A 27,428-nucleotide genomic window follows, 5' to 3' on the forward strand; every position below is an offset into this window, starting at 1 on the left:
GTAACATGCTATATTCACTGATAATTGGTTTACTTCCTATTATTCTCTTCCAATTAAAAAAACCTACAAAAATATCCTAGAAGGAAATACAAACATTGTTGATGTTAGAAAAATTATAGATTTTTGTTTTTTCCATTTTCCTGTACTTCTAAAAAGAAATAAGCACTGATAAAACAGTTACATAATTTCTCAACAAACATTCCCAGCCTCAAGATAGTAGTTTTACTGCCAAAAAATAGAAAAGAATGTTAAATTAGTGGCAGATACTGTTGGTAACTTGCCCAGCACTTTTCACTTTATCATTTCCTGCAGCAAGGAACTGTGTTAGTCTGCAGTCAGTCAACACAAGACTAGCTGCAGAGCCTGGCTGCTTGCCAAGTCAGCATCTACTGCATTGGCCAAATACCTTGGGTTCTGCACTATTTCTGATCTCTCATTCTCTTTCCATTTCATTAAGCTTGGGGTCTTGATCCAAGTAGGGTCAGAGATAATAATCTAAGATGAAAAAAAGAGATCTGGCCACGAATGGCGGATGGTTGCTACCTAGAACATGTATTTACAACTCTAATCTACTTCTACCTCTAAAAGGAAAGAGATAAAAAGAGGATATTAGGGCTACTACAGTTAATAGCCTGATCCTTCTCCTCTAGGACCAAGGTATTTAAACCCCAAACTTAGTACCTGAAAGGATCTTTACATGTATATATTGTTCAATTACTTTTGTTTTGCTACACAATTCTACTCATTTTCTACCTATTTCACACAAATATATTTGATATAAACTTACCAGAATTTCTAACATAAAGTTTAAATATTTCTGTCTAAGCAAAGTAGGTTAAAGAGCACAGATTTGGTACCCACTGTGTAATTCTCTTTTCCTTTGGTTTAAAGTGTAAACGCCAGAGCAAAGGGGAAAGTATAAAAGCAAAACTGTCAGTAGGGATTTAAACATTCAGCAATCTTGAGTGAATTTATTTGTAAGTTGGCTCCTCAGGGTTAGGTTATATATAAATCATTTTCAAGAACAAACAAGAGGCAATTCAGGTTGAGCACACACAGATATCAAGATTTGCACAGGCATAGAAGCAGCATCCATCACAAAATATTTTTTAAAAAAGTCTATACCTTGTTTCTCTCAAAGCCAAACCCTTTTTAATCAAATATTTAGAAACATCGACACGCTCTCCTTTTTCATCTCTGCAGAAAATTTTCACAGGTAAGGGCCACGTTGTATTGTTTTCCTGCAGTGATTTAAGAGCAGAATAAATATGAGACTCAAAAATGCAACTTCTTATAAACATTACACTTTTCACAGGTGTTCCCTCCACATTTCTCCATGCCACAAAGAAAAATTTCCAACCAAGTAATTTTGATCTCTGAACACATCAGAAAGAAAATAGCATGGAAAAGAGTCAACAAAGAAATACAGTTGTTTTATGAACTCTATCATGAACACCTCACAGTCAAGGTGAAGTTTACCAAAAAGAGGAGAAAAATGGATGACTGAAAACTTTTTTTTCCCATTCCAGGTTGAAGAGAGGAACACACCCTCAGTTACAAGCTCTCTATTCTCCTAAATTCTCCTAAATGTGCCTTTTTTTTTCCTGTGAAAAGTCAAAGAAAGAACTACAAAACATATATTCTGCTTTCTGTGGAATTACAAAAGGGGGAAGTACACACAGGAAAAATAAACATAAAATTACTTATAAGAAAATTCTAATTGTTAATGCAATAAAATGGATCAAATTGCATTACTGCAATAATGTATCAAATTAAAAAAAGGTTAAGGAGACAAGAAATACTTCTTAAGTGTTCTGAAAAGATTTAACCTATATATGTATCCTTTCTCAAATCCATATTCATACAAACACCTTTTAGACATACAGTTAATATGATTTCACTAGAAGCCTAACTTTCCAATTTGTAAAGAATATAAAAAAATTCCCAAACGGCATTAACTTGAAGACCAAAAAAAGGTTGCAAAAAAATGTCCAAACAGGAAATTCTCTGATGGTCTGGCAGTTAGGACTCTGCACTTTCACTGCCAAGGGGCCCAGGTCTGACCTCTAGTCGGGGAACTAAGATCCCATGTGCCATGCAGCCAAAAAAAAAACCAAAACAAAAAAATCCCAATAGTTATTATTTTCTCAACAAAATAAATGGACCTGTACAAAACACCAATGAAATAACCAGTACATATCTATTCTACCTGTTCACCTTGTCACACACCTGTATGATAATGGTTGCTACAGCTCCAGTGAGGTACAATGAGAGGCAGTCACAGGCTGTCGCTGTCCACCTGTCACTCCCACCTGTTGGTCTAAAACAAAAAAATTATACCTTGTCTTACAACAAATAGTATAGGATAAAGAAACATAAAAGAACCATCATATACATATATATTTGAATCAACAACATACATAGTGAGAAATCAATTTAAACATGGCTTTGTATTATTTTCTTGAATTTCTTCCCCATTTTCATAGCCTTTTGTTCATCCGTCTAGTCTCCTTACAGCCCAAATTACATGCTAAGTTATTTATATACATCTGCTCTGAGGCTGCACTGAGAACTCTTAAAATTTAAGTATGCTTTAAGTTTTCTAAAGCTATAATATACATTTCATATGTGCTGAAAAAAAGTGAAAGTTAGAAGTGTTAGTCACTCAGCCATGTCTGACTCTTTGTGACCTCATGAACTGTAGCCTGCCAGGGTACTCTGTCTGTGGTATTCTTCCGGAAAGAATACTGGAGTGGATTCCCTTCTCCAGGTGATCTTCCGGACCCAGGGCTAATTACACCATAAACTCAGGGAGCAGGGATATATGTTATGTGTACACACATTTGACCCTTGAACAACGTGGGGTTAGGGGTGCTGACCCTCCATGTAGTCAAAAACCTGTTGGCCCTCCCTAAGGCAGTTCTGCACTCAGATACAACCAACCACAGATGCGTTACTAATGCCAAACTACGTATAAGAGGACATGTGAAGTTTAAACCTGTGTTGCTCAAGGGGCCATCTGTATACTATGTGTTGTATGTTTTATGTGTGTTGTGTCTTAGTCCATCATATCTCCAATGCCTAGGATAGTTCACAGCACACAGAAGGCACACCAAAAATTCTTAATGGAAATACAAATAGAACAGCCCCTTTGTAGTAATGATTTCTCTGCCCAAATAGTTTTGGAAGATTTTTTCTGGAATTTAAAGCTAATATGAATTACTACTCATGAATATTAGCTTCATTTATAAAAAATTATTTTTAATATTCACGGTAAAAAATGTTCAATAAATACTTGACAGATCAATGAAGAGCAGAATATCGATTTCATCATCTATTTTAGTTTGCAGAGTGGAAACTGAATGACTTTAAATGTTTCTAATCATCAAATCCATGTCCACAGAATAAACAAGTACCCTTGGAGGATGACACTGCAACCCACTCCAGTATTCTTGCTTAGGGAATCCCATGGACAGAGTAGCCTGGTTACAGTCCATGGGGTCACAGGGTCAGCCACAATTGGAGTGACTTACCCCACATGCACCACTAAAGGGATATGGAGTCTCATCAGAGTTGCCCCATCCTCTGAGTAAAGAACCAATCTGGCCAATCCTTTTCACATTAGATGGTTTATGTGAGTGAACTAATGACATCAACTGTGTATGTAGTTTGACCAAATAGGATTTAGCAAAACTATTATGAAGCCCAAACAGTGCTCTTATCAGCTAAGAAACTTATATCATCAGTGACTTCTTGAATTAGTTATGGTTTTTTATTTATGATGATATACAGGTAATATCAGTATACACACAACATTAAGGTTTTCTATGACCTATTATGAACATACATTTAAAAATATTAACTTTTGAACATCTTGCATGTCGCATGATGGACTCTGCATATAAGTTAAATTAAGCAGAATGACAAAATACAGCCTTGATGTACTCCTTTCCTAACCAGGAACCAGTCCGTTGTTCCATCATGCGAAATGCTGAGGTGCATGAAGCACAAGCTGGAATCAAGACTGCTGGGAGAAATATTAATAACCTCAGATATGCAGATGACACCACCCTTATGGCAGAAAGTGAAGAGGAACTAAAGAGCCTCTTGATGAAAGTAAAAGAAGAGAGTGAAAAAGTTGGTTAAAGCTCAATATTCAGAAAACAAAGATCATAGCATCCGGTCCCATCACTTCATGGCAAATAGATGGGGAAATAATGGAAACAGTGACAGATTTTATTTTCTTGGGCTCAAAATCACTGCAGATGGTGACTGCAGCCATGAAATTAAAAGATGCTTGCTCCTTGGAAGAAAAGCTATGACAGACAAACCCAGATAGCATATTAAAAAGAAGAGACATCATTTTGCCGACAAAGATCCGTCTTAATCAAAGCTATGGTTTTTTTTAGTAGTCATGTATGAATGTGAGAGGTGGACCATAAAAAAGAAAGCTGAGGGCCACAGAATTGATGTCTTTGAACTATGGTGTTGGAGAAGACTCTTGAGAGTCTCTTGGACTGCAAGGAGATCCAACCAGTCAATCCTAAAGAAAATCAGTCCTGAATATTCGTTGAAAGGACTGATGTGGAAACTGAAGCTCCAATACTTTGGACACCTGATGGGAAGAAGAGACTCACTGGAAAAGGCCCTGATGCTGGGTAAGACTGGAAGGCAGGAGGAGAAGGGGAAGACAGAGGAGGAAATGGTTGGATGGCATCACCGACTTGATGGACATGAGCCTGAACAAGCTCTGGGAGTTGGTGATGGACAGGGAAGCCTGGCATGCTGTAGTCCATGTGGTTGCAAAGAGTCAGACACAACTGAGTGACTGAACTGATGGAACTGCAAACTTAAAAATAGTAAATTTTATGTTAGTGTACACTTTACCACAATAAAAAGAAATATATACAAAAAGATTTCTCAGAAGAGTAGTAAAACATAGCAGTTAGTATGCTGCTTCTACAATTGGAACTCTTATAAACCCAGTTCAACAGTTAGATGTATTACTCAGGATTATAAAATATTTAACCTCTTGAAGACTCAATTTCCTTGTCTTTAAATAATACATTAGTCATAGCTTAAAGGTTTGTTGTGATGACTAAGTAAAATCATGCCTGTTAAGGCTATTAATACATGGTCCAGATATGCATAAGGCTATTATTCCACTCTTGAAATGGTGGTATTCCACTGTAGTCCTTAAGTTATCTGATTCACGGTGTGTACAGGAATGCATTCTCTACCATATTGGGTACGGTAAAGGGATTGATAGAATTCCGTTCTATCAATGAACAGAGGGTAGAGCCTCCACAACAAACGGTAAAAGGACAGCACCAAGAAAGGTAGGAGAGGCAGAGACACATTCTTGCCAGGTAAAGACCCACACCCTAGCTGCTGCGATCCACAACCAGGAGGAATCACAAAGATATGAATCTCTTCTCTGAAGAGCCAGGGATTCAAGCTCTACATGAGACACCAAAACTCCTAGATTCCACACAGGACAGATTCCCAAAACACCTGGCTTTGAAATCCAATAGGGAATATGACCAGGAAAACTATAGAAGAGCAGAGAACAGAAAAATTGCTCTTAAAGGGCCTGTGCCCAGACTCAGCCTAAAAACAAGTGCAAAAACACCACACTGAAAAGTGCAAGGACAACATATGAAGAGGACCCTCTTACTAAATCTTAAAGCATCTGCTGGAGAGACAGGAACCAGCTGGGATGTCTCGCAGGGATGGAGACACTGGCAGGAACTTTTTTTGTTATCTCTGGCTACCTTGCTCTCGCCAGTACTGGAAGTCTCCCTCTAACCAACAGGTTAGCACCAACAGGTCTCCTATGCTGAAAGCCCTGCCCACTCCACTCCTGAGCCTCAGGTGGACCTCAGAGTCACCCAAACAACAGGTCTGTCCACCAGTGCCCAGCTGCTGCTGCAGCCCTGCCACCACAGAAGGAGATACCCACAAAGGGGTCACCCCTAGAGTGCCAGGCTGTGGTGGCCAGGCAGGATCGTACCCCTGAGTCCCACTGGGCATCTCCTATACAAGGCCACTCTGCCAAGACTGGAAGAGACAACTGATTGACCCTACTGTGTAGAAACAGACAGAGAACTAGGCAAAATGTGACAGGAATATGCTCTAACCAAAGGAATAAGATTAAAACATCAGAAAAAGAACTAAACAAAACAGAGATAAGCAATCTCCCTGATAGAGACTGAAAAGTAATCATAAAGATGCTTACCAAACTCAGGCGAGGCTTCCCAGGGGGTGCTAGTGGTGAAAGAACCCCACCTGCCAATGTAGGAGATACAAGAGACGTGGGTTTGATCCCTGGGTTGGGAAGATCCCCTGGAGGAGAGCTTGGCAACCCACTCCAGTATTTTTGCCTGGAGAATCCCATGGACAGAGGAGCCTAACAGGCTGTAGTCCATGGGGTCGCAAAGAATTGGACACTACTGAAGTGACTTAGTACACATGCAAACTCAGAAGAAGAATCGAAGAACACCATGAGAATGACAACAAAGAGACAGAAAGTTTAAGAAAGCACCAAACAGAAGCTGTAACTGAATGAAAAATGCACTAGAGGGGTTCAATAGCAGACTGGATGAGGATGAAGAGTGAATCAGCAAGCAGAAGACAAAGCAGTGGAACTCACCCAGACAGAGCAACAAAATGAAAAAAAAAAAAAAAAAAAAAGTGAAGATAACTTAAGGGACTTTGGAGGCAACAAGAAGTGGAATAACATTTGCATTATAGGACTCCAAAATGAAGAAGGAGAGAAAGGACCAGAAAAATTATTTGAAGATAAAGTGGCTAAAATTTCCCTAATCTGGGAAAGCAAACAGATACCCAGGTCTAGGAAACCCAAGAGAGTTCTAATAAGATGAACCCAAAGGATTACATCAAGACATATTATAATTAAAGTTGTAAAAGCTAAGGATAAAGAGAAAATCCTAAAAGCAGCAAGAGAAAAACATCTTGTTATGTATATGGGAATTCCCATAAGGCAGTGAGTAAACTTTTCAGCAGAAACTTTATTTTTTATTCCTATCTTCATTTGTGTCTCAAGTTTAACAGTTTGAATTCAATCTAGATACCTGTCATACTCACCTATCTCTATCTCCTTAATACCACCAAAGTTTATGTACTTCGTATTTTTTCCTTCCTGCTTCCCAAAACCTTAAAGTTAACTAGATCTTTAGGAAAATTTCAGAATATGTCAGCAAAATAAAAACAGATCAGAATGAAAAAAGAAAAATATTTAAAATAATATTCAGTAATGAGAAATTTTACTCAGCTAAAAACTACCTTATATCAACAAGAGAGCATTCCAAAGATAATCTTCCCATTGTCTTTAGGTTTTCTTGAAGTTCTCTTAAACAGTTAATGTTCACTACTAGTTCAACACCCACATCATACAGCAAGACCTATGAAAAATAAGTTTAAGTATATGGAAAAATAATGCTTTAATTTTTTTTTGCAAACTGAAAAGCGTAATAAAAATTGCATGAAAATACAAAATCCATTTACTTTCTTGATTATATTTTTAATTCTGCATTTACCTCTACCAATGTGTCTGTAACCATTCTGATGATCTGGCCCCTTTGCCACTGATTTTTATCTGGGATGTTAACAGCACAGTGCATATCACTTTCCCATTTAACAGGTTCCCATTTTGAGTTTTCATAAGCAGCAACCATCTTTTCTCCTAAACTATGTAAAGAAAAAAATTTTTTACCTCTCTGAAACTTTCTTTTAACATACAATTCTCTGACCTCCCCCCGCCTCCACCCCTTGTTCTATTCCAAACAAACTGGATGCCTCTTTCCTCCTTGAGCACCTGAGCACATTTCTACTGCAGGGTCTTGAACTAGCTCTTTCCTCTGCCTGACATGAGTTCCCCCCAGGCATCTGCAAGGCTCGCTTCCTCACTGCCTTGAGGATTTATCTCAAGTGTCACTGACTCTGTGAGGTCTTCCTGCCCAGCTGCTTTATTTTTCTTGTCTTCATCATCATTTCCTGCTGTAGGTAACTTTCTTTGTTCACTGTCATTCCCTCTACTAGAATGTAAGCCCCATGAATGCACAAACTTGCCCATGTTTTTATCACTGTATCCCCAACAGCTATAATACTGGCTGTCAAATAACAGGTGCTCAATAAGCCTTTGTGGAATATAGAAATGTTAATACAATAAAAATAATCAGTTAATATACTATTTGTATACTGTTAACTAGTTTTTAAGTGACAATTTAGCGGAAATAATTTTGTACTTTTAAAATTCTGCATTTATGAGTTCTAGATCTTTGAAATAAAATACAAAAAAGAGAATAAACTATATGCACAATATGTTTTCCTTGGATGTTATACCTATGAAGCAAGTTTTCTGTTAATAACCACTGAACATAGATCTTCTCAGGAGACACTATATTGCAGATGTGCACAGGCAGCTCCTTATTATAAAGTGACTGCAGATCCTCACTAGGTAGAGATTTTGCAAATAGAGGATTTATTAAGTTGTTTACTTCATTTGAAATAATTTCTTCTGGAGAAGGATCCCATACTTCAATATGCTTTTTAGAATTATCTTTGAGGGTATATCTGAAAAAGAAACCAACCCATTAGCAATATGAATAGTTTGCAAAATATCTATGTTTGTATTTGGTTAGATCTAGAGATGAACAAGTTTTAGTTATGATTCATTGCTTTGCAGTTTTGATATTAACGGCAATTTTAGTCTTTTTTAAAAAGAGTTCTTAATGACTAACAAAGGGCCAAAAGGAAAAAAACATGTAAAATCCAGGCTTTCTACTTTAAGAACAGTTTAAAATACCAAGTGTGCTAATAATTTCATCATTCCTTATTGATATTTTGTACTCACAAAAGAATAGAATTACTCAGGATTTTTTTGGGTAACTTGAATACTTCTCTTTGCCTAAAAGTTATCAAACTGTTTGTCAATGAGATACAAGTGGGAAACAATTGTTACTTTAAAATCTGTTAAAAAACCAAATTACTGAATTAAGTGATAAGAATGTTTAATATGAACAGTTCAGAATCTAATCACAGATAATTAATGGCAAAATTTCTTCAAAGGAAAAATCTTAAATTCTTTCATAATAAACTGGAGATTGTGCTAACCAGAGGGGCTAAGTTTTTCCTTCTTAATCTATTGGATAGTTTTCGGTCCTTATCTGACATGAACTCTGAGCCTAAACTAGCTACTCTTGCCTTCTTGAAATGTTCTCTTTCTTTGCTTCCTGGTTTTTCTCTAATCTCAGTTTCCTGATCTACCATTTTTCTGGGCTTCTCTCTCCTGTAAATGATAATGCTCAGAGCTGCATGTTCATCTATGGAGATTGAGATGATTGATGAAAATGATGGACTCATTTATCATGTATATGTTCACTCCCCATCTGAATCACCCAATCAGGTCTCTCTCGATGTCCAGACCCTGATATTCTTTCCTCTCATTCAACTAATATTTACTGGGTACATACTGTGAGCCAAGAGTTCTAGGTTCCAGAGATACAGCAGTGAACAAAATAAGCAGGGTCTGGTCCACCAGGATCTTATGGTATTATGATAGTAAGTGATCATATAATTACACAAAAAATAAATTACAAAGAACAAGGGCATAGGCCAATGAAATCTAACCTAGTCTTGGAGCTGGAGAAGGTTTCTCTGATTAAGTGACATTTCAATTGAGATTTTAAAAGGACAAGCAGAAGTTAGGGAGGCATTCCAGAAACCAAAGGAAAAATATGTAGCTTTGACATAGTAAAGTAACAGGACATGGCATGAACCTTGAAGCACACAGGGGCCAGATTATTTGGGAAACATTGTTTTATTTTATAAAGGATAGTGTGCATGTATGATACAGGTGACCCCAACAGACTAGACTGTGGGACTTCACATTTCCTTTCTTCTTACTCCTTAGGCGCTCACGGAAAACACTGATCAAGGGAAAAATCATGTTCTAATTTGAGGACAGGCAACAGATACAATCCTCTGGAGGAGGGCAAGGCAACCCACTCCAGTATTGTTGCCTGGAGAATCCCACGGACAGAGAAGTCTGGTGGACTACAGTCCATGGGGTCACAGAGAGTCGAACACAACTGAACAACTAACACACACACAACAGATACAATGGAAACAGTAAGACTGGTTGTGGTCTGCAGGAACCAGCAATCTGGGTACTGAAGGGCAAGGAAAGTGACTGGGGCTGCCAGGGTGGGTTTATAATAACTGGTTCCCTGGGAAGGTTTGCAAAGCAATGTGCCTCCCCTGCTTCAGTTATTTTTAATCAGAGGACAACTGCTTTACAATGTTGTGTTGATTTCTACCATACATCAACATGAATCAGCCGTAGGTATTCACATGTTCCCTCTGTCCTGAATCTCCCTCCCATTCCGATCCCTCTAGTTTGTCACACAGCTCCAGGCTGAGCTCCCTGCACTATATAGCAACTTCCCATTACCAATCTATTTTACAAATGGTAATGTACATATTTCAATGCTACTCTCTCAATTTATCCCACCCCCTCCTTGCCCCACTATGTCCGTAAGTCTGTTCATTGTGTCTGAGTCTCTATTCCTGCCCTGCAAATAGGTTCATCAGTACCATTATTCTAGATTCCATATATATGTGATAATATACGGTATTTGTTTTTTTCTTTTCTGACTTACTTCACTCTGTGTAACAGGTTCTAGGTTCATCCACTTCACTACAACTGACTCAAATTCATTCCTTTTAATGGCTGAGTAATATTCCACTCTATATATGTACCACAACTTCTTTATCCATTTACCTGTTGACAGACATCTAGGTTACTTCGATGTCCTGGCTATTGTAAACAGTGCTGCAATGAACACTGGGGTACATTTTTCAATTATGGTTTTCTCAGGGTATATGCCCAATAGTGGGACTGTTGGGTCATATAGCAGTTTCATTCCTAGTTTTTTAAGAAATTGCCATACTGTTCTCCATAGTGGCTGTATTAATTTACATTCCTACCATCATACAAGAGGAAAAGTTTCCCTTTTCTCCACATTCTCTCCAGCATTTACTGTTTGCAGATTTTCTGACGATGACCATTCTGATGGGTGTATGGTGACCTGACTGTAGTTTTGATTTGCATTTCTCTAATAATGAGCAATGTTGAGCTTTTTTTTGATATGTTTATTAGCCATCTGGATGTCTTCTTTGAGGAAATAAATGTCTGCTTAGGTCTTGTGCCCATTCTCTGACTAGGTTGTTTGTTTTTCTGATGTTGAACTGCATGAACTATTTGTGTATTTTGGAGATTAATCCTTTGTCAGTTGCTTCATGTGCAATTATTTTCTCCTCTTCTGAACGTACTCTTTTCATCTTGTTTATGGTTTCCTTTGTTGTGCAAAATCTTTCAAGTTTAATTAGGTCCCACTTGTTTATTTTTATTTCCATTACTGCAGGAGGTGGGTCATAGAGGATCTTGCTGTGATTTACATCAACATTTTCAAAAGTAAGTATTTTAACTTAAATTAGTTAAGATCACTGACTCCTACTCTCATTTTTTGGTCCAAGTATTCTAGGGGCTTGACTAAGGGGAGTTGACTTTGAAACACATTTAGTTTGGATTTAGGGGGATACAGTTTTGTGGTTAACCACCACTTCCCTGTGATGGCTACGCTACTACTAGCCATCTTGGTATGGGAATGGATTCCAGGAATACTCCTAAGACCTTTAATGTCACAACATTAAACTATAAAGCAAATATACCACTATGAGGAGGATGCTGGAGACAAACTATTTAATGAGTACAGTGAGCCACTATATGCTCTATATTAATGCATATATATATATATATATATATATATATATATATATATATGCACTATATGCACTATATTAATCTGGTGTAACAGTGTTTCTTTTTTATACTTAAACATGTCCCAGTTTGGACAAGAATTAGGGTTACCCTATTAAAAAGTGAATTAAATCAAATCATTAATAAATATCAGTTTAAACTATATTAAAGATTCATTAAAATAAAACTTGAAGTGTCTTGAACATTATATACATAATGTATATATAATATATATATATATATGTATATATAAGGTATTTAAGTAAATATTTTGCAGGTATAGTGATGTAACAGATTACAATCTCAATTACAATTACAATTACAATCTTGCAAAGAACAGGGCTTTGAGGAGAGCAGCCGTAAAAGGTGTGTTCCCTCCAGCAGTCCTTAAATCTTTACAGAATGACAAATCACCATATTCTGACCGACAGACCTGTTCCAGGAAGCCCTGACACTTGATGCAATGCAAAAAGGGGGTGCAAGCACGCATCTTTAACACAAGCACAGGTGCCCACAGGAACCAGAAAAGTGACTAGAATGAGTGCAGTTGTGAGGGGGCACATTGTATGCAGGGAAGGGGAAACTTACGGGGAGCTTTCTTTTTTTAGTTTATTTTATTGAAGTATAGGTGATTTACAATGTTATGTTAATTTTTGCTGTCCAGTAAAGTGATTCAGTTATACATATAATTTTTTCATATTCTTTTCATCATGGTTTATCCCAGGATATTGAATATAGGTACCTGTGCTATACAGTAAGACCTTGTTTATTCATTCTATATATACTAGTTTGCATCTGCTAATGTGGGGAGCTTTCTGTTTACAAATTTGACACCAAATTCCACTTTGAAGAAAATGCCTGAGGCCAGTTGAGGCTCTCCAGTCATTGGTGGCTCAGCTGGTAAAGAATCCACCTGCAATGCAGGAGACCCTGGTTTGATTCCTGGGTCAGGAAGATCCCCTGCAGAAGAGAGAGGGTACCCACTCTAGTATTCTTGGGCTTCCCTGGTGGCTCAGATGGTACAGAATCCACCTGCAATGTGGGAGACCTGGGTTTGATCCCTGGGTCAGGAAGATCCTCTGGAGGAGGGCATGGCAACCCACTCCAGTATTCTTGCCTGGAGAATCCCCACAGACAGAGGAGCCTGGCAGGCTACAGTCCATGGGGTTGCAAAGAATCAGACACAAGCGAGCGACTAAGCACAGCACACAATGTATATATAATACATAAAAGAAATAATAGTCACCTAAAATTAACTATGAATTTTAGAAATTTACATGACACTACCAATAACTGAGCTATGGTTCTAAAAAAAACTTTAAAAAATTACCAATAAACAAATTTCAATCAACCACACTAGAGAAGAGACATTTACTTTTCTGTTCTCTCCAAAGGAAATATCACTAAATCTGTCATTTCACGTGGTAATCAATATACTGTTAAAAAATCTGTAAAAGTATTTACAGATGATTCTGAATTTTCTAATATTCGTAGTATTTGTCAACTTTTGAAAATCTGTAATTTGTTGATTTCTTTTAACAGTCTACATAAATGTTATAATTTTGCATACTTTTCCTGAATGGGGGCCTCCCAAATGTACAAATTTCAGGCTGACCCATGAACCTTGGATTTGCCTGTGAGGAGTACGAGGCTGAGCATTTGGGAGTGAAGAATCATGCCTGCCCCTCTCTTCACCTCCCTTCCTTAGCTACTGACACACCTGCTCCTGAGGCTCCATCATGTGAGCCCTGCGGTCCCCCGGCCAAGGGCATGACCCACCGCTCACCAATCACTGCACAGTGCTTTGCTTCCTGAGGATCCTCCCTCTGCTTTAGCAGCCACAGGACCTCACACGGCATGTCCAAAGTGGGCGTCACCCCCACTCTGTGTGTCGCCTCCACTCTACCCACAAGCCTGGGTCGTCTCAGCAGAAACACCCAAGATGTCCTTCAGTAAGTCACTGAATAAGCAAATTATGATACAACCAGACAATGGAATATTATTCAGTGCTAAAAAGCAATGAGCTATCAAGCCAGAAAAAGACACAGAGGAACCTTAAAAGCAAATTACTAAATGAAAGAAGCTAATCTGAGAAGGCTACATACTGTATGATTCCACCGTGAAAAAGACACAACTATGGAGGCGATAAAAAGATCAGTGTTTGCCATAAGCTAGAGGGGAGGGATGGAGAAGGAAATGGCAACCCACTCCAGTATTCTTGCCTAGAGAATCCTGTGGACAGAGGAGCCTGGTGGGCTGCTGTCCATGGGGTCTCACAGAAGTGGACGCGACTGAAGGACTTAGTATGCATGCATGCATTGGAGAAGAAAATGGCAACCCACTCCAGTATTCTTGCCTGGAGAATCCTAGGGACAGAGGAGCCGGGTGGGCTACAGTCCATGGTGTCGCACAGAGGCGGACATGACTGCAGTGACTTAGCAGCAGCAGCAGCAGAGGGGAGGGAAGAATGTTAGGCTCTCACAGATTTTCAGGACAGTGGAGATACTCTGTATGACACTACAGTTGTATATTCAAGCCACTACATAATGTCCAAATCCACACAATATACATATAGTAACCCAAACTTTGGACTTTGATGATTCTGACATGTCAAAAGAGTTTCACTGTTCCTTGTAAATACACTACTTTCCTGCTTGATAACAGTGGGGAGGCTGTGTCTATGTGGCAGAAGTATAAAGTAACTCTGTACTTTCCACTTCATGTTCTGCACCTAAAATGGCTACAAAAAAACAGTCTATTTAACAAAATAAAAAGGATGACAACCCTAAATATGAAACATGTAACTATAAAACATAAGGAGAATACACAGGAGAAAATCTTTACAACCTTGGCTTAGGCAAAGATTTCTCAGCTAAATACAAAGTGCCTGAACTATAAAAGAAAAAGTTGCCAAACTGAACTTCAAAACCAGAACCTTCGGCTCTTTAAAAGACACCCTAAGAAGCCAGATTAGAAGAAAGTATTTGCAAAGTACATGCCTAATGAAAGACATACTAGAATATATAAAGAGCTCTCATATTTCAATAATAATAAGCAACAGTTTTTAAAAAGGGCAAAACATCTGAAAAGATACTTCACCAAAGAAGAGATACAGATGGCAAACAGCACATGTTAAGATCTTTAATGTCATTAAGGAAATTAAAATGAAAACCACTATACTCCTATAAAAAGGGCTAATATAAACATAAAATGACAAAACCAAGTGCTAGCAAGAATGGAGAACAATACAACTCTCATAAACATTTGGCAGGTTCTCATAAAGGTAGAAATAAATTTACCTTACAAAGAGCAATTCTGCATACATACATATAGCTACACAAACACCTGTATGCAAATATTTACAGCAGCTTTATTCACGAAGTTTCCCCAAACTGGAAATAGCCCAAATGTCCATCAACTGGTAAACATATAATATTATGGTGCACCCATACAATGGAATACGAGTGAGCAAAGCAATGAGAACTACCGGTGTAGGCAATATGACCTAATCTCAAAAGCATTATGCTAAATGGAAAGGTTGTTGTTGTTTAGTCCCTCAGTTGTGTCCGATTCTTTGCATCCAAATGGAAAAGCGAGACACCAAAAGGCCAAGTATTATATGACTCCATTTATATGAAGGTGTGGAAAAGACAAAACTATGGAGACAGAAATTTGATCAGTAGCTGCCAAGGACTAGGTATGGAGGAAGGAGACTCACTACATAAAGAAACAAAGTGAACTTTGGGGAGTGATGGAAATAGTCTGCAACTTGACTCTAATGACAGCTGCATGATTATATGTGTCTATCAAAACTCATAACTCTACCTATAAAGTGTGAACTTTTTTTATTGTGTATGTTATATATACACTGAGTATATATATATATACTCAGTCCAATACATTTAAATATTACTTCTCCTTTCTCTCTCTCCCGTGCTTAGGACCTACAGTGGAAAAGGCCAGCTCTCTCTTCTACTTCTGGTTCCATCAGTGTTGGGTGGGGGTAGAGGCGGGGAGGAGGGAGGTAGAGCCAGACCACACACTGGCCATGTCATGGCAGATCTCTGCTGGGTGTCGCTGCTTCTCTGGCATACCCTGTCAGGCATCACTGTGGGTGTACTCAACTACTGGCTTCCTTAAGGGATATGTGATGGAGTTCTTCAGGAGATCCCTTAGGAGCCACTGCCCTGCACAAGTCCCTACCATAGAAGAACTGCTGTGTCCTGACTTCAACCCTCCCACCTTTCTTACCACCACTCTGCCCTTCTGCTTCTGGGTTGCCTCAACCACAGGCCTTTTAACCAGGACAGGCCTTTTAACCAAACCTGTCCTGGGTAAAACGACAATGGTCAAGCCTGGTTCCCCTTCAAAGTATCCACTTGCACCCAGGAAAAATTCCTATTTCTCCAGATGAGAATGCAGGCTACTCTACTATTTTGCTCACTCCTACCCTGCCGTTTTTCTTCCTGATCCTCTTCACAAATGGTTCAAGAGGCCACCTAAGGCAGACATCCCACCTAAAATAAAATGTCAGTCTCCTTTTCTCAGATGCACCCTTTATCTCCAGGAACCATTCTTGTTGTAGAGCCCCGTAGGAATGAAGAAAAAGCAACTCTACTCCCACCTAGACTAAAGACTCCAATTATTTTTTCTTCTCATTTTACTGACCCATTAATAGGGAAAGACTCCTGTCTATAGTCTAAGCAGATCTCCAATGGAGAATGATATGCCAGTTTCCCTTTTTGTGAACAGTGTTACATATAAACTAAAAATAAAAGTTTACAGGTCTACTTACCCTACTTCATAAGATGCTAGGCCCTCTTTGACTAGCTGGTCATTAATACTGGTGGGAATCATTCCAGGAGCACCAAGAAAATCAAAAAGTTCAACTAACAGTACATTATCTTCCAGAATTTCTGTAAAAATATTAAGACTAGTTTGGGGAAAGAAATAAATACATCACAAAATATACTAAATGAAGCAATTTTAAAAACCTGAGAACTTAATTTCCTTCATTTTGCATACATGAGGCCTCCTGCTCAATAATATCCGTTTCTCTCTAGGTGTAGATACATCACTTGTCATACATGAAAGAACTACAAATGTTAATAAAATTTACACTTTAGGTTATTATGTACTATATTCTATAATAAACCAAAAGCAGCTTGTAAGTTTTTAGATTCAGAGAAAAACACAGTGACATACATTAATTGCAACAGCATTCTGTTGTGGTTTTAAACTGTTTTACTGTATTCTGCCAAGTTCCAGAGGGCAAAAGATATAAATAAAAATTAATCCAGGCCAGTGCTTATTTGTGAAGCTTTACAGCTTTTCTAAGAATGACACACACACGTGTGCATGCACACACACACACAGAACAACACGAAGTTTCAAACAACAAAAACTCAACCCAGAGCATTAACTGGAATTTCCCCCCTCCTGTTTTTAGGACAAACCATCTAACTTTTTACCTGCTTATTAGGCCTATTTCCTAAACGAAACAGGAAGTCAGCTTAGGGTAAAGTTACATCTCATGTGCCTATTTGCTTATTTTGCGCACAGAGAGGTTCTCTGTACACACCTGAAGGAGTGAGAGAAATTTCTTTAAGAAACACACACTTCTATGCATTGAGATCGGCTAATGTCTACATTTCTATACAATAGTAGCTGGCAGGTGCAAAGAGAATGATGATTCCAAATGAAAAGATAAACTATTATCAGTAGTAACATCCTACATTGCCTAGCCATAAGAATATTTGTTGGAAGGCTTTTTTCCCCCAAGAATTTAAAAATCATTCCTGACTACTTTTTAATGGACCATATATATTATCTAGAAACAAAACACTAAGCAACTCGGAACCTTCAGTAAAGTCCAAGCTCCTCACTTTTCATCTTCTATGTTCCCCTTAGCACTCTCATTTCATACTTTCCCTGCACAAGTTCTTTATTCCAGAGGGCCAACTTTTCCTGTGTTCCATACCTTTACTATCTTACCTGCTCTGCTCCTAATTAAATGTTCTTTGCTTTATAAGATAACAACATATACTAATCTCATCACTGTGCAGGTTGATAGGGAAAGATGTTTTAGGTCAAGTGGGGCCTCCTGTCACTCCTTAAATCAAATACACTACACTTGTGCTCAGATATTATTGGCATAACAATTAACTGAGAATGAAAAAGGGAGAGTCAAGAAAGAAATCTGAGTTAAGTCTTCATGGATTAACCTTGGGAGGAGACATTAAACAAAGGAGCTAAAAACCAATGAAATAAAATACCAAGAGGAAAGCTAAAAGGACAATTAAAGCACTTTAAAGTTAGAGCCAGTTCATTAGAAAAGACCCTGATGCCGGGAAAAACTGAGGGCAGGAGAAGGGGAGGAGAGAGAATGAGGTGGTTGGATGGCATCACTGACTCAATGGACATGAGTTTGAGCAAGATCAGGAAGACGGTGAAGGACAGGGAGGACTGGCATGTTGTAGTCCATGGGATTGCAAAGAGTTGAACACAACTGAGTGACTGAACAACGACAAAGTCAGCTCAAGTTACTCAGGACTAAAAGACCCTTAATTTACTACTTATATTAGAGAAGCCAGGCAAAAAATTCTATAGACTAAGGGTACAACTTCTATAATCATATTCCTCTTCTACAGAACTACTGCATCAGAATAACATCTTATACAAAGTGAATTAACACATTCTAGGTTATAACTAAATAAATCATTTCTAGGTTATGTGGCTTTGAGCAACTGATCTCTAAGCTTCAATTTCTTCATTATAAAACAGTCTAATAATCTCATGATGTTTTGAGTTTGCTAAATGAAAATGAAAAAGTAGATATCATAAAAAGGGCCTTTGAAAGTGCCATATAAGTCAAACCTAAGTAAACATAGTTGTATATATCCTGCACTAGTACTGCTCAGATCAACACAGCCAATGTCAGTCACAGCTTTGGAAAAGATCAAAATCTCTGATAACAGCAGCTTTCGAATCCTCCATCCAAATCCCCTGGGGTCATACATGTTTCACAATTCTTCAAACTGAGAAAAGCTATACAGAATACATACTTGTCACTTTCTAATACCCCCAGAAATTCTGAGGCAGCAATCATGACTATCCTGAAGTAGACTATATGATGAATACTCACTATAAGGGAGATCAATATTAGATTTTCATGTAAACTCAGGTTTTGCCACTAAACTTGTTGAGTTACAAAACTGAGGGCTAGAGCTTAGCCTGTGTATCAGACTCAAACTGAGAACCTACAGTTAAATTCACCTGAGTCAAATAAAACAAAAACTATTTTCTAGTTATCTCCCATTTCCCTTCGCTTTCCTGCAAACTGATGAGGGACAGAGACTGGCACAAAGGCAAAGAGAAATAAGAGAAATTAACTCCTGGCTTTAGGGTTTTCAGGAAGACATGCTAAGGATGACTTGATCTTCAGTGGAAATTTGCCTCATGTGCTGATTTTAGGTTCTTGGGCCTGCAGAAGATATTATTCCATTGTCCTCAGTTCTCAATAAATGTTACTTCTTACAGCTCATAATGACAACACACTGAATTTATAAGTTCTGAAAAATGTTATATATTATACTCTTAGTCTTATTTAAGATTATGATCACATGGCACCCAATAAAAATGAAGAAAGCTTACTAATGATGGAACATGTCATAAACTTATCTTGAGTCTTTTCTTCAAATTTTTCTTTAGCATCTTTTGACCACTGCACTGTCCCTTTATATGGTTCAATATAGGCCAGCTTACATTTAATTGCCTAGGTCAAACAAAATTGCATCATTAAGAAAGTTATGTTAACTTACAGTTATTTTAGAATTCAAGTGTTAAATGTGTATAAAACCAAACTTTGCATTTGAATTTAATACATATTTAGAAAACAAATGTCCAAAGATCTCTCTAACAATACTTATAAATGCAAACAGCTGGAATAAACAGAGTATGGGATTATGAGGTACAAACTATTACATATAAAATAAGCTACAAGGATATATTGAACAACACAGGAAATATAGCCAGTATTTTATAACTATAAATGAAGTATAACTTTAAAAAATTGTGACTCACTATATTATACACTTGTAACTTGTATAATATTCTACACCAACTATATGTCAATTAAAAAAATAAAATTCTGAATAGCTTATTAAAAAATACCAAAACCAAAGATGAAACAAAAAACCCCAGAGTACTTTGTTGAATGAACCATTTTATACTCAGATATTAGAATAATAAGCATCCACTGAAAGAACTGCAGATTTTAATACTACAATACATTGTTAAATGAAAATGCAGGTTATAGGACTATATATAGTCTTATAATTGTTAAAAACACAGAAGATGCATCTTAGAAGTATATATATCAAAAATACTGAAAAGTTCTGAGTGATTCCTCCTTCATTTTATCATCTATATTTTCAAGTTTTTCCTGTATTATTTTATCCATTTTAAATGAAAAGTACTGCTTTAACAACAATTCAAATACTAGGAGTATATAAATTAGGAAATAAGCCTCCTTAACCATACTTATCTCTGGGGAGTAGGATTCCAAGAGAAGGGTTAAGTTTTTTCCTTATCCTTCCAGACATCTTTTTCTTGCACATGTTACACATACTTATATGTAAATGGGATCACAGTAAAACCACTTCTGTAATGACTTTTTTCACATAATACATCATATTCTTATCACATTGTACAGTTATTTCAAAGTAATACATTAAAGGCTGCAGACCAGTAAGTACTTACAAAAACACACATATTATACACATAATTATAATTAATGCTTATCTGCTAAGATACATATTATTTTTAAAATAGTAACTACAGAAACTTTGATAGCCCATGAGTTAGAAATTATTTACAGGAAAACTGTAGTTAAAAGAACATTTCTACAGTAAAAATAACTTCAAAACTCCTTTCATGTTTGTACTGATATTCTAAACCTAAGATTCACAGTAAGCAGATTACCTTCTCTGCAGGATTCAGAAACTCATCCTTTATCTTACGCATGTCTTTAAGTGTTATTTTTGCTGTATTGCCAAAGTCCACATATTTAACTTCAACTTCACGATGTCCAGGCAATCCTTCAAAAATTATGAAACTGGAAATCACAAACTTGGAAAAAACATTATCTAGCAAAGTTTAGACTGATCTACAATCAACTAGATTAGAATATCTTTATGTTTAACATACAAACTTAATATTTTTTTAATGTAAAAAATATTTCTAATATTTTCTCACAAAACCAACCATAATATATTGTTGGTTCAGACTTGGTGAATGAGAAACATGGAGCAAGTCTACATGGAGCAGGTGATGGAATGATGTTTTCACTGTTACAAAAGAAAAAATCAAACCAACATTATGTGAAAAGTCTTATCATGTAGAAAATTGTCTTAAACTATTAGGCAAATGTAGCCATAATTTTTTTTAAAAAGTGAAAAATTGATGGAATTATCAACTCAGAATTAAAGCTATACTTTATGGAATAGCACTGAAAATACTTGCACACAATATGAATTTAACTAAAAACTGTGATATAACTATGGAGGAGAGAGTGGGGACAAAACAGCTGTAAGAGATCTAAAACTCAACTAATACATTTACTACCTAAGAGTGAAGTATCTACAAAGTATTACACATTATTTAGAAGAAATAACAGATAAATGACAAAAGAAAGCCAAAAGAATTAAAAGTATTTGTCTTTTCAGTAGAGAGTGGAGTATGTGTAGGTCATTTAGAACTATTTTTTAAATAAGGCAAATGTTAGAAAACAAAATAATGGTTAAAGTCCTAGTCAAATCAAATGAAATCCAAGGAGCCAGAGGTTCATCTATCAACATTATCACTAGCTTTCTAAAGCTAGATGACAGAGCAAAATTGTAAGATCAGATAATGATTTAATTAATTTAATTAATGATTTAATTTATACTGACTCAAATGATATCAATTTTTTTTCTTTTTTTTTTTTCTTTTTCAGTGGGTTTTGTCATACATTGATATGAATTTTTAAATGAAACATCTCCCTGAGGAAATAGGGTGCAATTTCCTACCAATAACTTTTGCTCGGTACCAAACTCCATCTTCAAATTTAGCGACACAGGCTTGATCTTGAACTGGACAGAGGATTTCCAGATTTTCTGCATCTTCACTTTTATAGAATTCCTCAATTCCCTTTAGTAGAAATAAAAAATCCAGGCTCTCTATCTAAGAAAGAGAGATTAAAGCAGGGATTACAGCATTATAGTTTCACAGAAACTTAAAATTTAAATGTTCCATGTATTACAGGCACTGCTCATAAAATGATCAAATATTAGAACTGAATTAGACATAAGCAGTCATGTAATTTACGTTTGAAATATTCTGCTACAAAAGTAGTATATAAAAATTAACATATATAAGACATAACAAAAATTTATAAAAATCACAGTCTTCCAGATATCTTAAGATATCCTTCCAGATTTTTTTCTTTTTTTGGCTGTGCCATGCAGCATGTCAGAACTTACTTCCCTGACCAGTGACTGAATCCGAGCCCACAGCAGTAAAAGCACCAAGTTCTAACCATTAGACCACCAGAGAACTTTTGCTTCTAGATCTTTTTCTAAACACACTTTCCATGTTTTTTTTTTTTTTTTTTTTTTACCAAAAGTCAGACCATGCCACACAATTTGATAATCTGCATTTTCCTATCAATTCTCACATTCTCTGCTTCAGCAAGTGCTCCTACTAGTACTTTTAAATCATATTATATTTCCCTAACTGCCCAACTGTGGTGTTGGAAAAGACACTTGAGAGTCCCCTGGACTGCAAGGAGATCAAACCAGTCAATCTTAAAGGAAATCATTTGAATATTAATTGGAAGGATTGATGCTGAAGCTGAAGCTCCAATACTTTGGACACCTGATGCAAAGGGCTGACTCATTAGAAAAGACCCTGATGCTGGGAAAGATTGAAGGCAGGAGGAGAAGGGGACGAGAGAGAAGGAGATGGTTGGCTGGTTGGTATCACCGACTCAATGGACATGAGTCTGAGCAAGCTCCAGGAGTTGGTGATAGAGAAGCCTGGCATGCTGCAGTCCATGGGGTCGCAAAGAGTTGGACATGACTGAGTGATTGAACTGAATTGACCAAACCCAGCCAATCTGATTACTTGTTATGTTTGGTCATCTAAATAAGTCTTATAAATTAGTGCAGTGTTCTTTTATTTGGGGCTTGAGGCTTTTATTTATTTATTTTCCATTTATTTTTATTAGTTGGAGGCTAATTACTTTACAATATTGTAGTGGTTTCTGCCATACATTGACATGAATCAGCCATGGATTTACATGTATTCCCCATCCCGATCCCCCCTCCCACCTCCCATGATCCTGTCTTGTTAGTCTGCTATTTTTCTGTAGAATGCCTCATCTTCTGGATTTATGTGGTTATGTCTTCTTCCTATTATTTACCTTCTTCCTCCACTGAGTTAGGGTATATGCCCTGAATTTCCTCAAAACAGAAAGTTATATCTACAAGTTTGATGGATTCAAGCCAAATCTTTTGGCTAGAATACATGATAGTTGCAACACATCAGAAGACAGCATTACTCACTGTTAGTAAGCTAAGATTCATCTATGGAATGGTGTGGCAGCTTTCATCCCTTCTCTGAACAGTTACATGTTTCCCTTGTGATCACCAAGTAATTCATGTATGCTACTTTGCCATTGTATGAATGTCTAATTTCCCATCAGTCATCCATCTAATGGTTTTAAACTGAACTGATAAATCTTTAAATCAGTAATTTCAGTAGAGTGAAAAGACTGCATAATTCAGTAGAGGTTTACTTTATTAAACAGGATTATCTGGTTACTTTAAAACACAGTTCCTGAAGTTCCTATACTACTTAAAACATAGTTACTAAAACAAAACCAAGGACAACTGTATATCTCTCCAAATACCAATTCTTAAAGTTAAAAAGTATTTTAAAAACCATCTCAAATGGTCAAAAAATGAGGTTTTTCTCTTTTGTGAGTGCAACAATGCAAGTGGAAATTTTCTGAAATTTTTGTTATTTCATTAAAAAAATTTAAAACTATTTAAAGCCTTCTAAACCTTTATTTCTAAGTAGGTAGTATTCATATTCCTCCAATAACAGGCTATCCAAAGGGAACACTGAAATATTCAACAGACAAGTGACAGGAGCAAAATTGCAGAATCTGAAGCTCCAAGCTCTCATTTCCCCATAGAAACACTGAAAAAACGAGAAACCATCTGAACCAACTTTGTTAGGGCTCTGGAAAACGGTTAAGGCTTACAGGACTGAAGCAAACACCCAATCAAACTTTCAACATTCAAGGAAGTCAACATAAACACTTGTCAAACACAAGCTAAAGGAACACAGACACTTCAGAGATCACACACAAGCAACAGTACTTGCAAGAACAGTTTGAAAAAGTCTCAAAAAAACTACCACAGTTTTCAACAATTTAAAACAAATCCAGTTATGCATGGGTGCATGTGTGTGGGGGCTATCTGATTTTCAGAGTTTTACTGTATTATAATAGTTGATGCCTAATTTTCAACAAGAAATCAGAAGACATACAAAGAAATAGGGAAACATGGCTCATTCCAAGTAACAAAATTCGGTTCAGTTCAGTTCAGTTCAGTCACTCAGTTGTGTCCGACTCTCTGTGACCCCATGAACCGTAGCATGCCAGGCCTCCCTGTCCATCATCAACTCCCAGAGTTTACCCAAACTCATGTCCATTGAGTCAGTGATGCCATCTGACCATCTCATCCTCTGTCGTCCCCTTTCCTCCTGCCTTCAATCTTTCCCAACATCAGGGTCTTTTCAAAAGAGTCAGCTATTCACATCAGGTGGCCAAAATACCGGAGTTTCAGCTTTAATATCAGTTCCTTCCAATGAACACCCAGGACCAGTTTCCCTTAGGATGGACTGGTTGGATATTCTTGCAGTCCAAGGGACTCTCAAGAGTCTTCTCCAACACCACAGTTCAAAAGCATCAATTCTTCTGTGCTCGGCTCTCTTTATAGTCCAACTCTCACAACCATACATGACCACTGGAAAAGTAAACAGACAGAAATCAGCCCGTAGGAAGTCCAGATAGTGGATTTATTAGACAAAGAATTTAGAACTGTCTTAAATATGCTCAAAGAGCTAAAAGAAAAGATAGACAAAGAACTAGAGAGAACAAGGAAAACAATACAGGATCAAAACTAAAATACCAACAAATAGTAATTATAAAGAGGAATCAAATTCTGGAACTGAAAAGTACAGTAACTGAAACAAAAAATACTCTGAAAAGGTTAAACAGCAGATTTGAGCGGCCATAAGAAAGAATCAGTGAACCTGAATATAGGACAATTGAAATAGTGAGAAACAGAAAGAAAAAAAGAATTAAGTGAACAGAGACCAAGATATTTGTGGGATATCATCAATCACACCAACATACGCATTATAGGAGTCCCAGAAAAATGAGAGAGAAAGAAAGGAACAGAAAGATTATCTGAAGAAATAATGACCAACAACTTCCCAAATTTGATGACATACACAAATCTACAAATCCAATCAGTTAAGTATTATGGGATGATTTACGTCTCTCCCGGAAAGACACATTGGAGCTGTAACCCCCAGAAACTCAAAACATGACCTTATTTGGAGACGAGTATTTATAGAGATAAACAAGTTAAAATGAGGTCGTTAAAGTAGGTCAAAGAAAGGCAATGCCAAAGAATGCTCAAACAAATGCACAATTGCATCATCCCACATGCTAGTAAAGTAATGCTCAAAATTCTCCAAGCCAGGCTTCAACAATATGTGAACTGTGAACTTCCAGGTGTTCAAGCTGGCTTTAGAAAAGGCTGAAGAACCAGAGATCAAATTGCCAACATCCGTTGGAACATAGACAAAGCAAGAGAGTTCCAGAAAAACATATATTTCTGCTTTATTGACTATATCAAAGTCTTTGACTGTGTGGATCACAACAAACTGGAAAATTCTTCAAGAGATGGGAATACTAGGTCTGGTATTTGCTCTTGAGCAATCTGTATGCAGGTCAGGAAGCAACAGATGGAACTGGACATGGAACAACAGACTGGTTCCAAATAGGAAAAGGAGTACGTCAAGGCTGTATGTTGTCACCATGCTTATTTAACTTATATGCAGAGTACATCATGAGAAACGCTGGGCTGGGAGAAGCACAAGCTGGAATCAAGATTGCTGGGAGAAATATCAATAACCTCAGATATGCAGATGACACCACCCTTATGGCAGAAAGTGAAGAAAAACTAAAGAGCCTCTTGATGAAAGTGAAATAGGAAAGTGGAAAAGTTGGCTTAAAGCTCAACATTCAGAAAACTAAGATCATGGCATCTGGTCCCATCACTTCATGGCAAATAGATGGGGAAACAGTGGAAACAGTGGCAGACTTTATTTTTGTGGGCTCCAAAATCTCTGCAGATGGTGACTGCAATCATGAAATTAAAAGATGCTTACTCCTTGGAAGAAAAGTTATGACCAACTTCAACAGCATATTAAAAAGTAGAGACATTACTTTGCCAACAAAGGTCCATCTAGTCAAGGCTATGGTTTTTCCAGTAGTCATGTATGGATGTGAGAGTTGGACTATAAAGAAAAGTTGAGTGCTGAAGAACTGATGCTTTTGAACTGTGGTGTTGGAGAAGACTCTTGAGAGTCCCTTGGACTGCAAGGAGATCCAACCAGTCAATCCTAAAGGAAATCAGTCCTGAATATTCATTGGAAGGACTGATGTTGAAGCTGAAACTCCAATAACTTTGGCTACCTGATGGAAAGAACTAACTCATTTGAAAAGACCCTGATGTTGGGAAAGACTGAAGGCAGGGGGAGAAGGGGATGACAGAAAACAAGATGGTTGGATGGCATCACCGACTCAATACATGAATTCGAGTAAACTCTGGAGTCAGTGATGGACAGGGAGGCCTGGTGTGCTGCAGTCCATGGGGTCACAGAGAGTCTGACACGACTGAGCAACTGAACTGAGAGTAGGTCTTAATCCAGTATGACTAGTTTCCTTATTCAGTTATCACTCAATTGTGTCTGACTCCTTGTGACCCCATGGACTGCAGCATGCCAGGCTTCCCTGTCCATCACCAACTCCCGGAGCTTGCTCAGACTCATGTCCATTAAGTCGGTAATGCCATCCAACTATCTCATCCTCTGTCATCCCCTTCTCCTCTTGCCTTCAATCTTTCCTAGCATCAGGGTCTTTTTCCAATGAGTCAGTTCTTCACATCAGGTGGCCAAAGTATTGGAGTTTCAGCTTTAGCATCAGTCTTTCCACTGAATATTCAGGCCTGATTTCCTTTAGGATTGGCTGGTTTGATCTCCTTGCTGTCCAATGTGCTCTCAAGAGTCTTCTCCAACACATCAAAAGCATCAATTCTTTGGCGCTCAGCTTTCTGTTTACAGTCCACCTCTCACATTCATACATGACTACTGGAAAAACCATAGTTTTGACTAGATGGAACTTTATCAGCAAAGTAATGTCTCTGCTTTTTAATATGCTGTCTAGGTTGGTCATAGCTTTTCTTCC

The 27,428-nt window shown here is 37.4% G+C and overlaps 1 protein-coding gene across 6 annotated transcripts in view; it reads right to left on the reverse strand.

The window, feature by feature from the left end:
* RNF17 (ring finger protein 17) overlaps nt 1–27,428 on the reverse strand; it is a 117,934-nt gene that overhangs the window by 30,673 nt on the left and 59,833 nt on the right. For all 6 annotated transcript variants that reach the window (XM_065901934.1, XM_065901931.1, XM_065901933.1 and 3 more), the window contains 9 exons: nt 21,910–22,063; nt 20,825–20,940; nt 19,496–19,616; nt 16,638–16,758; nt 8,365–8,595; nt 7,560–7,710; nt 7,306–7,424; nt 2,230–2,320; nt 1,126–1,241 (listed from right to left, as the gene is read on the reverse strand). In XM_065901934.1, coding sequence (XP_065758006.1) covers nt 1,126–1,241; nt 2,230–2,320; nt 7,306–7,424; nt 7,560–7,710; nt 8,365–8,595; nt 16,638–16,758; nt 19,496–19,616; nt 20,825–20,940; nt 21,910–22,063 — 1,220 coding nt within the window. The remainder of the gene's footprint in view (nt 1–1,125; nt 1,242–2,229; nt 2,321–7,305; nt 7,425–7,559; nt 7,711–8,364; nt 8,596–16,637; nt 16,759–19,495; nt 19,617–20,824; nt 20,941–21,909; nt 22,064–27,428) is intronic.

This window comes from Muntiacus reevesi, chromosome 11 (assembly GCF_963930625.1).
Source record: "Muntiacus reevesi chromosome 11, mMunRee1.1, whole genome shotgun sequence".
NCBI classification, from domain to species: Eukaryota; Metazoa; Chordata; class Mammalia; order Artiodactyla; family Cervidae; genus Muntiacus; species Muntiacus reevesi.